Here is a 15,977-nt window from a genome sequence, read left to right as displayed (position 1 = left end):
ATACATATGAAAGCACACATATGCAAAAACTGCTGCAAAAATAGCCCACAAGGGAATGAAAATGAAACTTAAAAACTATAAAGGGTGATTTTTCTCTGTGTTACCTACCAACATTTTTCCAGTTCCTCTTATTTTTCATGTGGAAAAAAGTGAAGAGAATTTGCTTTGCATTTTTGCAGCACAAACAAGATGAATGCTACTTAGGCTAAGAGTTTAAGTCTGGAAGACAAAAGCAAGAAAAACAATATCTGATTTAGAAGTTTTGAGTGTTAGTTTTCCAGATGGATAAAACCAATCCATATATCTTCCCTTGATTCAAACATATTACATTATAAAGCATGCAATGCATAATATTGCATAGACAAAGAAATTAGTAAAGTTGCTGCTTGGATCTCTAACCAGAAATATTTTAAAATAAATTAGTGGTAAATTACAAGTAATTAGAATTGTTAACTGATAATATTTTTTGCTTCAGAAAATCATAGGAAAAAAGAGTGAGTGGCTTTGGTTATGATTTTAAAAATTCCAAACTTCTTCAGATATCTGTATGAGAAAGTGCTCATTACAACATTCAACAAAGAGAAAGGACATTAAACAAAACAAAACAAAACAAAAAAACAGAAACAAAACAACAACAAAAAGAAAAGCCCACTTAATTCATAACCCATTGCGTGCCCATTTACATGTGATTTAAGTCAGTATGATTCATTGTTTCTAAGCAATATGAAAGTCCTTGTAAGTGTATGAAGTAATGAGTTGTTTCAGAAATCCTTAGTCTCTACTTCGTTTGCCATTTTGAATTAGCAATCACTTTAATCTATCTCCAAACATCAGTCATGGTCAGGTTGGGTGAAGGAAAGTTTTTAGCCCAAATTTGCTTTCAGTTTGAATAACAGTTCATCAAGATAACCAAGTAAAAGGTTTTTCTTTCTAAAGAAATTAATTAATAAACTTACAGACAAATTGATGTACCTGAACTTGTGACTGAATTTGATGCACTATCTAACATATGTAATTGGAATAGAACAGTGTGTTCTCATCTTGTTTCCTCTACGTTCCAAAATTTATTACCTATTTCTGGACCGTATAGGAGAATGTTCCAGTGCAAGTTCTATGCTACATCTTTTAATTCTAATGCATAATAAATAATTATTAAAATTCTTCTGAAATAAATGGAATTTTATCTGGGTTGAATATGCCTCAGGAATGACTTCTTCTCTTCATGGACACCCTGTATGCATAAGAGGGTTCCTGTTTGACAAAGCACTTCAGGCAGATTTTGTTACAGTGAAGACTGGTAAGCTAATCATTTAAGTGCGGTGTTAATCAGGGTTTTCCTTGGAAATGGACTGTTTCTATTTTTAAACTTAATTGATGACATTTGTAACCACAGCTTTTAAACCTGGATGCAATTGAAAACCAATTTGTCTCTATTTGATGATTTTATATATATATATATTCCTAGCCAAGGCATTATATTCCAATAATTAAATCAACTGCCTGTAGCTCATAAATACTAAAATCTGTTAAAATATTGACAGTGGTTATAGATATTGCATCCAGTAGGAATGCCAAAGTAAACTCAAAAGTAGGTGAAAATGTTAAGAGGGTTTGCAAATCAAATAAAAACGAAAGGAAATAGTAATTTAAAAAGTAGGTGACATCTTTCAGAGCAGTCATCATAATCTGTTCCAGTGTGGGACTAGACTATTTTTGGATTTTCTGATCACTTTGGTCAGTAGGTAACTGCAGAAGAAAACTTTCAGTTAATACTCACTAATTTATTTCATGTATACTCCTTTACTCTTTTATTTTAATTGTCAGTGTAGTTGAGCAGCAGAGAATGGAATGAAGGCAGCCTTCATCGGAAGCAGCAGTTTAAAGAGGTCATAGTATGGATTCAACATTGGCTATCAAAGGAATGTTCATGATTTAGAGAGAGACAGTTCGTTATAAGGATCATTAGTTTTGCCGCTTAAGTGCAATCATGATGCATAATAATAGTTACAGTCACTATCTCATCCCAAAGTATTCAACTCACATTGTAAATTAAAAAATCAGTATACTTCAGACACAAAATAAATACAATAATCAGACTATGGGTTAGCATCTAAGCAATGCAGATATTTGTTTTTTTTTTTAATAATCCCTTTCTGAATTAATATTAATGATCTAATGTTGAAAGTGTAAATGTAGGGAGACTTAATGAAGACTGGTGGTTTGATGTACTTGGAAATATAAGGACTTGCCAGAGAGGAAAGAAAATTGGGGAAAAGCAGCAGCTGGCTCTAGAAGTCTTTATGAATCCAAGCAGTCAGTCCTCTTACGGGAGTGTTTATAGCGGAATATCATGCGATATTTCCCCAAAAAGACACTCTAGGCAAATGGTGAAGCCTCAGTTCCTGCTTGCATTTAAGAGACAAGGCCATGGCACTGAGGGGCATAATTTAGTGATGGGACTTGATGATCCTGAAGGTCTTTTCTAATCCGTTCTATGATTTTGTGAACACTGTTGTGCTTAGTAGCTGACTGTGTCTGCATAAAAATCACAGAATGGATTAGGTTGCAAGGGACCTTAAAGATCATCTAGTTCCAATCCAGCTCCTATGGATAGGGTTGCCAAGCTCTATGGCTGTGAATACTTAATACTCAACGCTACAGCAAAGGCAACTTATGATACTGAAAAGCTGTATTAATTTTGCAATGTTTACATGATAAATCAATAAACAATCATTCTGATCTTTAAATTTCCAGATTATTTTTAAATTTTATTTTACTTTTTCATATAAATTAACTTGTCTTTCAGTTATATAAACTTATTGACACATTTCCCTATATACTTCTGCTTATCAAGATGATCAGAACATCGTATTAGAAGTCTTATTATCTATGGGAATTTTATTTCAAGCATTGTGCTAGCTGACCTTGTCTGGATAGCTTAATGCAAGACATCTTCTGGTCTTTTATTGCTAATAGTGGACCAGTGAAACTAGTGAGAAAGAGGGGTTAATCGAGGCAAGTTGTGAAGGTTTCTGTGTGTATAGCATAGTTTGTGCAGCTAACTAGCCTTCTAATAAATTAATTTCCCTGTACTGCCTAAAATAACAGAAATTCTTTCTAATACTTTAAAAGAAAAATAAGTAGACATTCCAGAAAGGACAATCATTAAAAAGAATCCACCAAGTAGAGTTGTGTTTTTCCCCTTCTACTCATTTTTCAAAATGAGGTAGAGCATGGTAGATGATTGCAGGCATCAAAAGGAAGAAAAAGAGCTGAAAGCTGATCAGGAAGCAGAGTTATTCCAGAACTTCATAGAGGTAATAAAAGCTGCAGCCTTTTGATGGCTTGATAGAAAGAGCAAAACTATAAGGACATTTCAAGAGGAAAGTGCTGGAAAAGGTACTTATTTTTACATCGGTATGGCAGGATGATGAGAGAAGATATTTGAGAGGCCACTGGCTTTGGTAGTTGATTAGAGACTGGAGAAAATTTATGTGTAATTAAAGAGGAGGATACTAATGATTATGAGACTGTGCCAAACAAACTAAAATATGTAGAAGAACCTAGAGAAGTGACATGGCTTTCAAAGACAAAAATTCATACGTAGTTTCAGAGCTGCCAGCACCTGCCAGCTTCTGATGGAGAAAGAAGTCTCACAGAATGGTTCCACAGTCTTTCTTTAGGTTGAGATGCCATCATCTTGTGAAAGCGGAGTACCGCACATGCCAGTAACCATGAGCAGTAGGGTCACAGACTTATAGCACATATGAGATTTGTCATATCTGGAAGCGGGTCATTGGAGCATAATCCAGTCTACAGAAGCTTCTGCAGTAATGAGATTCGGGCACTTCAAAACCATCCTCTCTCATTTAAGTAGTTTCTTAATATTGTGTTACTTTCTGAAAATGATTCCTTGCTGAACCTTTGCTTGTATGTATCCTCTTATTTCTTACCTGTGCTTTAGATCATTGATTTCCTGTTTAACTTCATGCCAGTAAAATAAAATAAAATATCAGATTTGATAAATTATATAAGTTTTCATGCTTTCAGTTCTTACTTAGTTCTAGAGTAACATCATGTCAGAGGTTTTCTGGGTTTATGCTTTGCACTAATTGCCAAACATATTCAGCAAAATTAACCTAGATACTTCCTTTAAATGTTGGGAAATTCGTTCAGCAAGTACTCTTGAAGATCCATGGCACTGTATTGCCTTGAGAATATAGCCAAGACTTCAGTTTTGATACTGGTCATTTATGGTGTGACCAAATTACTAGTACACCATTAGAGAAAAAGATTAGAAAATGTCTTAGTAGAGACAAAAAAAAAAAAAGGTAAATGCTTTTTGAGTTAAAAAGAAAAAAAGAGAGAGAGAGAGAGAGTGGGAAAAATAATAATAATAATAATAATAATAATCAGTTACTTACAGAATAAAATATCAGTTTCTTGAAGAAATCAGACTTCTGAATTTTAAGCTTCATTTTGACTATTCAGTATTACTTTGTGGTTAGACAGAATTTAATTTAGTTCTCAGGCCTGAATGTGCTTATGCACAGGGACATCATGTGAATCACCTGCACCTGTCCTGCTGTAAACTGAGAGGCACAGAGGAGAAGTTTTATCAAGTAACTGAATTTTGTCTCTACTGCTGACTGTTTGAGGGTAATCCTGTGAGATAATTTTTTTTTTTCCTTCTCCCAGCACTTCTAGGTAAATTTTTAGTGCAATGTATATAATGACTGGCTTTTATTATCTAGCCCAAACATATCTTGGTCAGTTGTTTTTTAGCTGAAGACAGTTTGTTGCTTGGAGGTTCTCTGTCCTGTTCTTGGGATTCACCATTACTAAACTATGTTCATGTGCATATTTTGCCAAATTTTAACTCAATCTAAGTGTATTTTTATGAGTTATATCCTTTACAGTGTTTGGCTTAGTCTTATTTTACACTTTCTCCTGTCTTCCTCTTACTGTCATTATTGGATGTTAGTTTTGTTTTGTTTTTGCTAGTAAACCAGGCTGTGGATGGTTTTCCTTTTGGTTATTTCAGTGCAGAGAGAATGATACAGGGAGAGATTTATTGTTAGGTATTACCCTCCAATTTACTGTCCTTCTCCCTGCTGACACTCTTATGCAAGCAGCAGATCACTTTATGGATGTATTTTTTGGGTCTTGAAAGGAAGAAAACCTGATACCAGGGATTCTGTCTTACTTTTCATACTGTCTGGCAGTGGGGAACAGGGCTACTTACTTACTTCCCTCTCCCATTTTCACAGACTATAAGTAATACAAAGATTTATTTTTTTTTTCTCGGAAATTTCTTATTTAATCCATATTAGCCTTTATGGCACTCAGTCCCAGAGGATCTTTTTGAACTCTTATTTCGTCTGTGGTGAGCCTCCTCTCTTGTAGTTAATATCATCACTGTCATCAGATTTACTTGACAGTTCTTTCATCTCTTCCCCTTTTCTCTTCCTGGCCATTTTTGCTGTATTTGGGTGAGTGTAAAAGCTTTCTTCATGAATAGTACCTCTGAAACCCTTTGTATGGACTGTGATTTCTCTGTTACTTCTGTTTTTACATGGTGATTCTCTGCATAGATATATTTTTTTCTCTAGTGCTTGGTAGTGGCATAATACTACACTAATGAAATATTTTTATGTGGATATAAATTATGCTACAACCACAGAATTAAAAATTTCAAAATTGCTGTTCTACTTGAGGGTAGAGAGGCTTTGCATGAGGATCAGTATAGGCTAGATTGATGGGGTGTGTTCATTTGTATGGCATTCAGTAATCAGTAGAAGAAGGATGTTGAGTTGCTTGAGGATATGCAGAAAAGAGAAATGAAGATGATGAAGGGACTATAAAACAAGACATATAAGAAGCATCTGAGAGAACTGAGGCTTCTTAGTCTGGAGCAGAGGAGGCTGAGAGGAGACCTTATCACTCTCTACAAGTAGGAGGCTGCAGCAGATTTCAGTCTATTTTTCTCTGGTAACAAATGATTGGGCATGAGGAAATGAGCTCAAGTTGCACCAGGGGAATCTTAGTTTGAATCAGGTAGAATTTCTTCATGGAATGAGTTGCAGTCCCAGTCACTGGAAGTGTTTAGGTACATGGTTTAGTTGTGAACTTGGTAGTCTTAGGTGCATGGTTAGGCTTGATGTTGCTGAAAGTCTTTTTCAAATAATTGTATGATTTCCACAATGTCTCTGGTCCCATGGAAAGCATTTATAATCAATGTCCTGTGATTTCTGGTATATATTGGAGAACTTAAAATTAATGAAAAACAGGCTTGGAACTAATATCAATACTATGGCATCTTTTAGCTTTTATATTCATTGTCCTGTATTCTATTCTAAAACAATAACTGATATGATGAGAAGTTGCCCAGTTCTGCTTTTTCTGATTACTTGATGAATGGTGTATATAGGTCAGAGGTCTACCTTCCCTGTCCTTTCTAAGAGAATTCATCCATTACTGGGCTTCAGAGGAAATTCTGAGAATCTAAAAGCATTTGCCATGTTTGATCACTGTTCTCTTTTAGCTAAATGTGTCCTTCCTCAGCAATGCCCAGTATACCCCTTTAAACAATGTGGGAATGTTCATGAAAATACGTTATTGGAGCTGCCATGGAAATAAGTTGTCTGCCACAGCAGTACACTATGAAAGCACGTTGGCATGTGGAAGAGTTAAGAAGTGGCTTGATTTTTATATTTATTTTTTTAAACCAAGAGACTGAATTGATTCATTAAGGTGAGAAAATGTAGTCTGTAGTCTCCAGTATTGTTAATTTCTATTCTATCGCTATGCATCATGCACAAGATAGGACTTCATGATGTGTGCCTCAACTTCGACTGCCAATCAAAAATGTTTTTACAGTGTAACCACTCCTGAGTGAATAATGCTTTTGCCAAAGCTATTAATATGTGGTTAACTATTTGAATAGTTGAAATACATCATCTGAATATATTAAAATAATATTGTATGGTACAGTAATTTGGGGCAATGAAATGAGAAAGTTTACTCACTGAAATAAAATATGATTGTTAGAATATCTTATCCTCTTTGAGCATTATTTTTATAATATGATTGCTTCATATTAATGGAAATTCCATTCAAGTAGAGTAATTGAATGCTTTTCAAACAACAAACTAAAGTTTATTTTTCCAATTACCATTGTTACTTTGCCTACACATCTTGCATGTAGATCAATGATGGTTCAGGTCATAAAATTTTGAGATAATATGTGGTATATAAAGCAGTTTTGGAGCTGAGTTATGTGACATTGTGAATTCTCAGAGTAACTCAGATTAAATCAGTGACCTACCGAAAGTCAGATGGTCTTGTTCTGGGTTTATTTTATGTCTTACTGGGGAAAGAATAATGTCAAAGCAATTAAACAAAGTAATATTCTTTGAATTTCTTAGATTTCTCTGTAAATTTATTTTTGACCACAGGAAGTCACAAGAGCTACTGAGCAAAAACTTGTTTTCCTCTCAGATCTTCCAAAGCATATTTTGTATTTGTAGTGCTGTACACCTTACCATCTCACAAAGAACAAATACACTTCAGGACCAGTATTCTTGAATGATGTCCTTTGAGATTGATAACCTGTGTAAAATAATGAAAACTATTTTAGTGTACCATTCTCCCGTCAATGCAAATATTTACATCTTTGTGTTCTTACATTATAGAATATTTTCTATTAATTTTGATCTTTTTCAGTTTTTTGTATACACACTTCTCACCTACAGCAAAAATTATTATGGGTTGCTTTTGTTTTTTGTCCCCTAACTTCTATCATAATGTTTAAAATAATCTTGATTTTGGAAATTCTTTAAATAGATTCTACATTAAAAGAGAAATAATGCATAATGTCACTTCTCTATTAACAGCGCTTATCGAATGGCTCCATAGACTCAAATGATGAAACCAGTCAAGTTATAGAACTCCAGGAGCTACTTGAAAAGCAGAACTATGAAATGGCACAAATGAAGGAACGTTTGGCTGCACTGTCATCCCGGGTGGGAGAGGTAGAGCAGGAAGCAGAAACTGCCAGAAAGGAGCTCATTAAAACAGAAGAAATGAACAGTAAATATCAGAGAGACATTAGAGAGGTAAGCAGTTCAATATATGTACCTCATATACCTTGCAAATTTTTTCTCTAATAGTGATACAAGCTGACACGGATCAATGGATATGAAAAGCAAACATGAGCAATGACAAAATCTCTGGTACATACAAAACCCAAAATTTACAGTAAGAAATAACTGTACAGATCTTGTTAGAAAACTGTATTCATAGAAGTGTGTGTGTATATGTGTGTGTGTGTGTGTGTGCAACTATAATAGGAAGATTGCTGTGTTTTAGAATTGTTGGAGCGCAAATTGGCAACTATTTCAGCCATTTCCATATTTTTATGCTGAAACAGATTTAACAGAAATGCTGGTCATATACATAATCTAAACTACATTTTTAAAACTTATGTAAATAACAGCATTTTATATAATCAATTATTATGTGTATTCTTGTGTGGCAGCTTCACATTCCATGTTATTCGCTTCTCTCAATAAATCAGGCTAAGAAATTTCACACTGACAGCAGTATGTAAGCATCAGAGAATATCCATGTCTGACTTGGGAATATGTTGCAGTTTTTTTCTTTTCTACTCTTAAATTTGAGGCCCAACATGGCACACTCCAGAATATCTTATGTAGAACTTGGTATGTGTGAATGGTTGGCTTCTGTAATCTATTTATTTTAGTATTCAAAGGTAGAGTAATTGTCTGTAACAGTACTTTCTACAGTACAGGTATTTTATTCATGTACATGTCATTTGTGTTTGTGTATGTTTACATATTATATAAATATTCAACCTGATATTCCTAGTTATCTGGCAGAAATGTTCCTTCTGAACTTCTGACAGTACTGCAACATGAAAGCTTCTTCTCACCTGTGTGCAACTTCTTTTTAAAATACTGTGTTTCTTCTAAGGTTACAACAAAGTTTGCAGTCATGTTTCTCCTTTTGCACAACTGTTCCCTATAGAATGGTCTCTAAATTCTTCACTCTCGTTTACTTTCTGACAAATATTGCTATTTCCTGGATACCTCGATTGCTGCTTGCTGTTGCTGCCACTTCTGTCTTGCTTTGTCTATATTTCAACCCTCTGCTTCCTAAGCAAAGTGGCCACTAATAAATTTTAATCCTTATCCATAACATACATGGGTGATGTACTTGGATGTCATGGCTATGCTGTGCTGCATCCAGTACTGTAGTCATTGGATTTGCTGCAATTCAAGAGCATGTAATCTACTGTCTGTTATGTGCCCTTTGGCAAAAATTTTATCAGAACCTAAGAATAACAGTAGGTGTGTATATACGTTTCTTGAGATATCAATATCCTATATTTGTATTATTATCCAATTATTTAATGCTTTCCATTTTCTGATCAAATAACTATCATTGTTTAAAAAGCAGACAAGTAAATATAAGCTGAGTTTGCAGTGCTTACTTGTATTGAAAAATATAGAAACTAGAAAAATATACAAAATGTGGGAATTATTTTTCTGCTCTACTCAATAGCTGCCAGTTTGAGCATCTTTGGTGTGTGAAACCAGAAGAGGATTAATTTCTCCTTAAAATAGAAAAGTCATGCCATACACACCTTATATACTGTTTGCTGTTAGCATGAAGAGTAAACTGGTATAAAATGGTGTGTCCTTTTAATTGAACGATTCTTGCCTTCTTTTTTTAATTTCATGTTAGGCAATGGCACAAAAGGAAGATATGGAAGAAAGAATCACTACACTGGAGAAGCGCTACCTCAGTGCACAGAGAGAATCCACCTCCATACATGACATGAATGACAAGCTGGAAAACGAACTGGCAAACAAAGAAGCCATCCTACGTCAGGTGCAGTATCTGTTTTAGTTGATTATTTTCTTCATACATAATAAAAGTTAATACAAAAGGGAGATTTTTACTGGGTTAATCTGCTCTTTTTTAAATCATGTTAGTCTAAAAAAACAAAAAACAAAAAACAAAAAGAAACTTTATTTTTTTTCTTCTGTAAACCTCATGTTAGCTACTTCGACCATGAAAACCAAGCCAATTCAGTGTTGTGAAATAACTGTTTTCTAATAGCTTCTTGTGTAAATGTACATCACATCCCATAAGTAAATGATTGTCTTTGTTTCTTATGTAAAGACTTTCTAAATTTGGGTAGTTGGGTTTTATTTTAAAAGAAAAATGAATAAAAAAAGCATAGTCAAAAGAAATTAACTTCTGCAGGAAAAAAAAAGCCACAAAAAATTTACATAAAATGGCAGCACATGAAGTCTTTAGAATTTACTACATAGTTAAAATTTTATGAAGATAAACTACCTGTGAATATCTTTTTGAAAAGAGCATAGTGGAATTCTGCATTTTTCTATTGTGGTGCTTTGTTTCTGCTATGAATCCAAAAGCTGAAGTGTAAAATGAGCATAAAACACCTTTATATTTTCAGGAATATGAGGGGAACTAAAATAACTTGAAGTTAATATAATTTAAAATGTAAAAGGTGAAAATGCCCTTAACCTCACCTTCGGTGTCCCAAGTGTTTATTTCTCCTCACCTATCATATCCTATAAATAAATAAATAAATAAATTGGCATATGGGAAGCATATTTATTATATATGGGAAGCCAGTGTGATCTGATAATCTATTTCTATGATTGTATGCAGATATATTCACACACATGCACAGATTACTCTGTGTATACATATATATATATATGTATGTGACTACACAGTCAGGGAAATTAAAGTATCAAAACTCAAATACTGCAGATTATGCCAGTTTCTTTTGAGTATTTCAATATATATTTTCAGTTCTTTGGGACAGGCAGATTAGAAGGGAATGATGGAAAAGCAAAGTACCTCCATCTGTCCTTAGAGTCTTTATTACTGGTAATGTAAGTCTTACTGTGCTGTAGAGATCTACCTACTCAAAGCAGTGACCAAGACAACTACATTCTGAATATATGCAAGCAGACTTTAAGTTCACTTGGAAGATTTCAATGTGAAAAGCTTATTTCTTTATGCTTTTGGAGAACTGCAAAACAATCTCATATCCCACTCCTGTTTCATGATGACTTTTATTACTTGGAACAAACAGAAAAGCAGGTAACAATTATCTATCCATTACAAAATTCTTAATTGTGATAGATCTCAGTAGGCCAGAAAATACTGCAGTTATCAAAAGCCCTACTGTTTCTCTTTAATAGTTATCACACATTAATCTATTTCACATTTGTAAAATGAGACAATTATAGCTTCACAATGAGTAATTTCACTGAAACCTTAAGTAACTAGCAACCATTATATGGTAATGAATGAATTAGTTGAGTAACAAGTGTCAGTCTTAACGTTTCTAATTACACTGTTGGCATTTGTTCAGCAAATTCACAGGGAGTTCTATCCTTCTGGAATTGTACTTCTTTCCCATTTTACCTTATGTACATAAACTTTTCTGTATGGTGGATGAAATACTTCCATTTAGAAATTTCTCATTTTACTGGCACCAATACTTTTATTTTGCTTAGATAAACAGCACATGGACCAGAGGATGTTTTTATTCATCTTCATAAGTACCATTTTATGATACCTTTTTTTCACCATCATATGATCCTGAAGCCTCAAATCACTCATCATTAATAAAACTGGCAGCCTACACGGTTCCATGCTTGAGGTAAAACTTTTCCAGTAAGTTCCCCCAGGTTGTGGAATGCCTAAGCCTTTACAATGAGTTTTGATTGCTTCCCTGATACCTAAGTAATTGAAGGAAAGTCTTTATTCTAATTTCAGTGTTTATAATTTTTCATCTATCTTTGGCCTTCAGCTGGAAGACAAGAACAGACAGCTTCAAGAACGTCTAGAGCTGGCGGAACAGAAGCTCCAGCAAACAATGAGGAAGGCAGAAACCTTACCTGAAGTGGAGGCTGAACTGGCTCAGAGAATTGCAGCTCTCACTAAGGTACTGCCCTGAGAAGCAGGTTCACTTCAGAAGCCTCATTGTTTAGCATTAATTTGCATATTGATTCCTCAAGGACAGAACAAAAGAAGTGATGAGCTGATTTGAAAACAGATGTCTTCTGATAAGTATGTGCCACAAGTTCAGTATTAGCCAGAAATGGTCCCACTGCCATGTTTCCAATTCTTACCTTTTGATGACAGATAAAGTAGTTACCTATAAGATGGTGTATTTCCAATTTATGTGAACGTTAATTAGCCTAGGGAGATTTATTTTACTGTGCAAGTATTAATAACTTAAGGATTTATTTATTTATTTATTTTCAATAAAAGACATATTCCTACATATACATAGTCCTTCTGAACATTTTCACACATCGGATGTAGGAAACAAAAAATATTCCAATAAGTGCTACAAAAAAATATTCCAATAAGTTCTACAAAAACAAAGCATAATGGCAGCTGGGATGATTTGTATGACACAAATGAAGAGAACTTGCAGTACATACTTACAGGGCTTGTTTTGAATGGTTCTTGGAACTCACAAAAACCAATGTGAAACTGAGGAGTTCAAACTGTGTATTTTGTGATAACAATTTATTGCAGAAAAAAAGAAGGTAAAAACAAATTTTCAGTAAGATAGTTTTTGTATTTGGTCACTATTTTTTCAGGTTTGTGTGCTCTTAGTACTGTAGTTCAGGTATTTCCAACATTGTAAGAACATATAATATAGTGACAGCGTGCTTATACTTCCTGTTGTAAAATCAAGGACATTAAAATGCATTTAAGAGATGAGTACATAGCACTGTTTTATCTCAGCTGTCATATCTCCACTGCCAATTACTATTTCTACTGTTTCTAAACATTTATATGCCCAGTAATTTTTATATTTAATGGATTTATTTTTCAATTGTTATGTATTTCATGTTATAGTAAAGCTTTAAGTGCAGAGCACCTAATTAATAAAGCCTGATTACAAGAAATTTAGCTAAGAAGTAGTAGCAGAAAAACTTTGGGAATATTTTATTTTTTTTTTTAAGTTCTATGAAGGCAAGATCATTACTTAGTAATCAAGACTTTGTGCTGCCCACTTTAGGTTTATATGCATGGCTGGGATTCTGAAAGGCAGACCGAAAATGATGGGGAGTTGGGAGGGGGAAAAAAGAAGCAGCAGAAAGAAAACTACTTGAAATATTAAACAAATACAACTGCATTTTAACAAAGATTCAAAAAGAAAGGTGCACAAAGGTCCAATCCCTTGACAACATTTTTTTCAGTTGTTTTTGATCCAATAAATATGCAGATTTTCTACGGACTATCTTTTATTTTAACATGGTTTTTCCTGAATAACTTCTCCAGCAGTTAAGCACCAGTAAGTATTTTGCAGTCTCAAGTATGTCTTTTTTTGCAACTGCATCTTCCCGTGAACATCAGTTAATGATAAATATTATAAAAAGAAGTTTCAGTTCAATTGTGCAGAATACTCAGAAACTTCCATAAGATACTGCTGTTATTGTAACCATAAAGCTGCAGTAGATGTGATAGAGATCTGAGAACGGAGCTGATGGCCCACCCTATTTCACTTTGATGTACAATTTCAAAGCTTTTGCCAAGAAAGTAAAGAAATTTATAAAACATAGAATCACTCAGGTTGGAAAAGACCTTAAAGAAAGTAAAGAAGTTTATAGAAACATAGAATCGCTGAGGTTGGAAAAGACCTTAAAGATCACTGAGTCCAACCACGACCTAACCACACTACCCTAACAACTCTTTGCTAAATCTAAGGAGTACTTTTGATTGTAAGGCTGGCTCATTCCATTTTTCTCTAATTACAGAAAGCAAAAAAGAAGAAATTAATTGTATTTCAAATTCTGTCTTTTTGGAATACATGCCAATAAGAAGAATACCAGAATTTGGCCAACAGGCTACATAAGGCTATGGTTTATATAGCTTCTGTATTACATGCTTACAAAATATAGAACTTTTAAAGTGCTGCATTGACAGCTCTGAAACTTCAGGTCTGTTGCTTTTCATGAGCCACATAAATGAAGTTTGGAACCAGTCACTGCAGCTTAAGTTGTTTTATGTTGTCTAACTGGGATAGTTACTTCCCAGCTACTTGAACGATGCAAAACCTATTTGAGGGACTAAGTAATGCCAGGTCCTTTTGTCTGCACTGAGCTTTCTTCCGGAAAAAAAATCATTAGTAGTACTCAAATTAACTGGCTTCAGGCTGCCTTAAGTCTGCCTACCTGAGCTGTGGTCATTGCAATGACAATATGTGCTAAGTAGAAGATGAGTCCCCTGATTCAACTATCCTTTCGGCTCTGCAAAACATTCAAAATTTTTATTCTCCTTTCTTTTGTACCACCTCAATGAAAGAAAGTGGCTTCACTGAGATTAATGGGGTCATGTGAAAGAGGTGAGTTGAGCCTAATATATTTTACGTGTTTATCAAAGGAAAGTACTATGGGATAACTGGAAACCGTGACTGCTTCACTATGGGTAAAATAAGACTGGTTATTTACATGTGGACAGAAGCCAGAACAAACATATTCTTGAGTTGGATGTGATATTTTTTTTCTCAAATTTAATTTAAAATATGCATGTTTCAATTCTGCATTCAATTTATCATACTCTTCCTCATATTAAACTTGGGTTGGGATTCTGCAAAATAAGGATGTAGAATGAGATCCTTCTGTTGTGTCAGTTTAAAAGCTTCAGTTACTTTTCTCTCTTTCTTTTTTAATATGGGCTAGTGAATGTCTTTTGCTACTTTTCCATACCCAAACTAGTTCATAAGGAGTGAACTTCCAAAAGTTTGGACTGTACAGTGAACTCAGATAAGTACTCATAAATTTACCTGAATTATTCAAACTTTTCTTTGGCTTTGTTTTCACTGTGTTCTGCCCATTGGGTGAGCAACTGGAGGGTTAGTCAGCCTGTGGCAAACTAACCTGGAACAGCATGATCCCATGTACTGTGCTGTCCTGCCTGGCCGTCACACTGGCATTCTGTCTGGTCATGACAAGTAGCGCAGCTCTCGGCATGTACCCCAAGGTTTGGACTACCATGACTCATTGAGCCACCTTGTACTCACTCTCATGGGATTGGTCTGTTTGTCTGCCCTGGAGAAGAGGCAGCTGATGATTGAAACAACCACTCTCCAGCATTAACTAAAACCTTTATTTGTCCTGTATTATGTTTATTTCCCCCAGACAGGACAGATATGGTAGAAATTAACATCTTAAAATTGTTAGTCTGTCAAGCCTCTATTTAAGGAACAGTCTAATGGAGACAACAGCATCCACGTTTTTCCATTTCGTCACTCCCACCAGCACTCATTCTCCTCTTGGGTGCTTGTGCAGCAGGGGTTCCACGTCACTTCTCTGACCACATGACAATGCAATTCATTTTAATTCATCATTCCTATATACAGGTCACCAGAGATACCAACAGTGCTTTATTAGCTGCATTAGGAAAGCACTGCCATGATTCTGGGCACCAGCTCTATATAATATAATCATAATAAAATGCATCTAGCATAGTAACATGTTCTGCTTATTTCAAAGGTGAAGAAAAATGACATGAAAGTTGGAAGCAAGTGGGTCATGATGCACATTTTGTGATGATGTGGGGATCTGGTCTGCATTAATTAGGGAAGAAATTCCAAGAAGGTGGAAAGAGCAGGACTATAGATGGAAGCATGCAAATCTGATGAAGAAGGTCTCCTGCAAGCAGTGGATGTGATTAAGACAAAAATTGTTCTGAGAAATCTTTGGGAAACAGAGAAAATCTATAGGGAGGGAAGCCCAAGAAAACTCTATGTTTACAACACCTCTCTGTGTTCTCAAACCACTTCTCTTCTTGTGCCTCCCCTTCCATGGAAGATTTTGTCCTATTTGATAAGAGGAGGAAGTGAAAAGCAAACTTAACAGACCTAACTGGAAGGAAGTCTATAC

At 34.7% G+C, this 15,977-nt stretch overlaps 1 protein-coding gene across 1 annotated transcript in view; it reads left to right on the top strand.

The window, feature by feature from the left end:
* The window catches only part of PPFIA2 (PTPRF interacting protein alpha 2), a 277,323-nt gene that overhangs the window by 210,687 nt on the left and 50,659 nt on the right, over positions 1 to 15,977 (top strand). Inside the window, exons 7-9 of the mRNA XM_015857426.2 lie at positions 7,896 to 8,117; positions 9,769 to 9,915; positions 11,885 to 12,019. Of these exons, the coding sequence (XP_015712912.1) occupies positions 7,896 to 8,117; positions 9,769 to 9,915; positions 11,885 to 12,019 (504 nt within the window). The remainder of the gene's footprint in view (positions 1 to 7,895; positions 8,118 to 9,768; positions 9,916 to 11,884; positions 12,020 to 15,977) is intronic.

The sequence above is a fragment of the Coturnix japonica genome, chromosome 1 (assembly GCF_001577835.2).
Source record: "Coturnix japonica isolate 7356 chromosome 1, Coturnix japonica 2.1, whole genome shotgun sequence".
NCBI lineage: Eukaryota > Metazoa > Chordata > Aves > Galliformes > Phasianidae > Coturnix > Coturnix japonica.
This window is presented reverse-complemented; position numbering and strand designations above follow the sequence as displayed.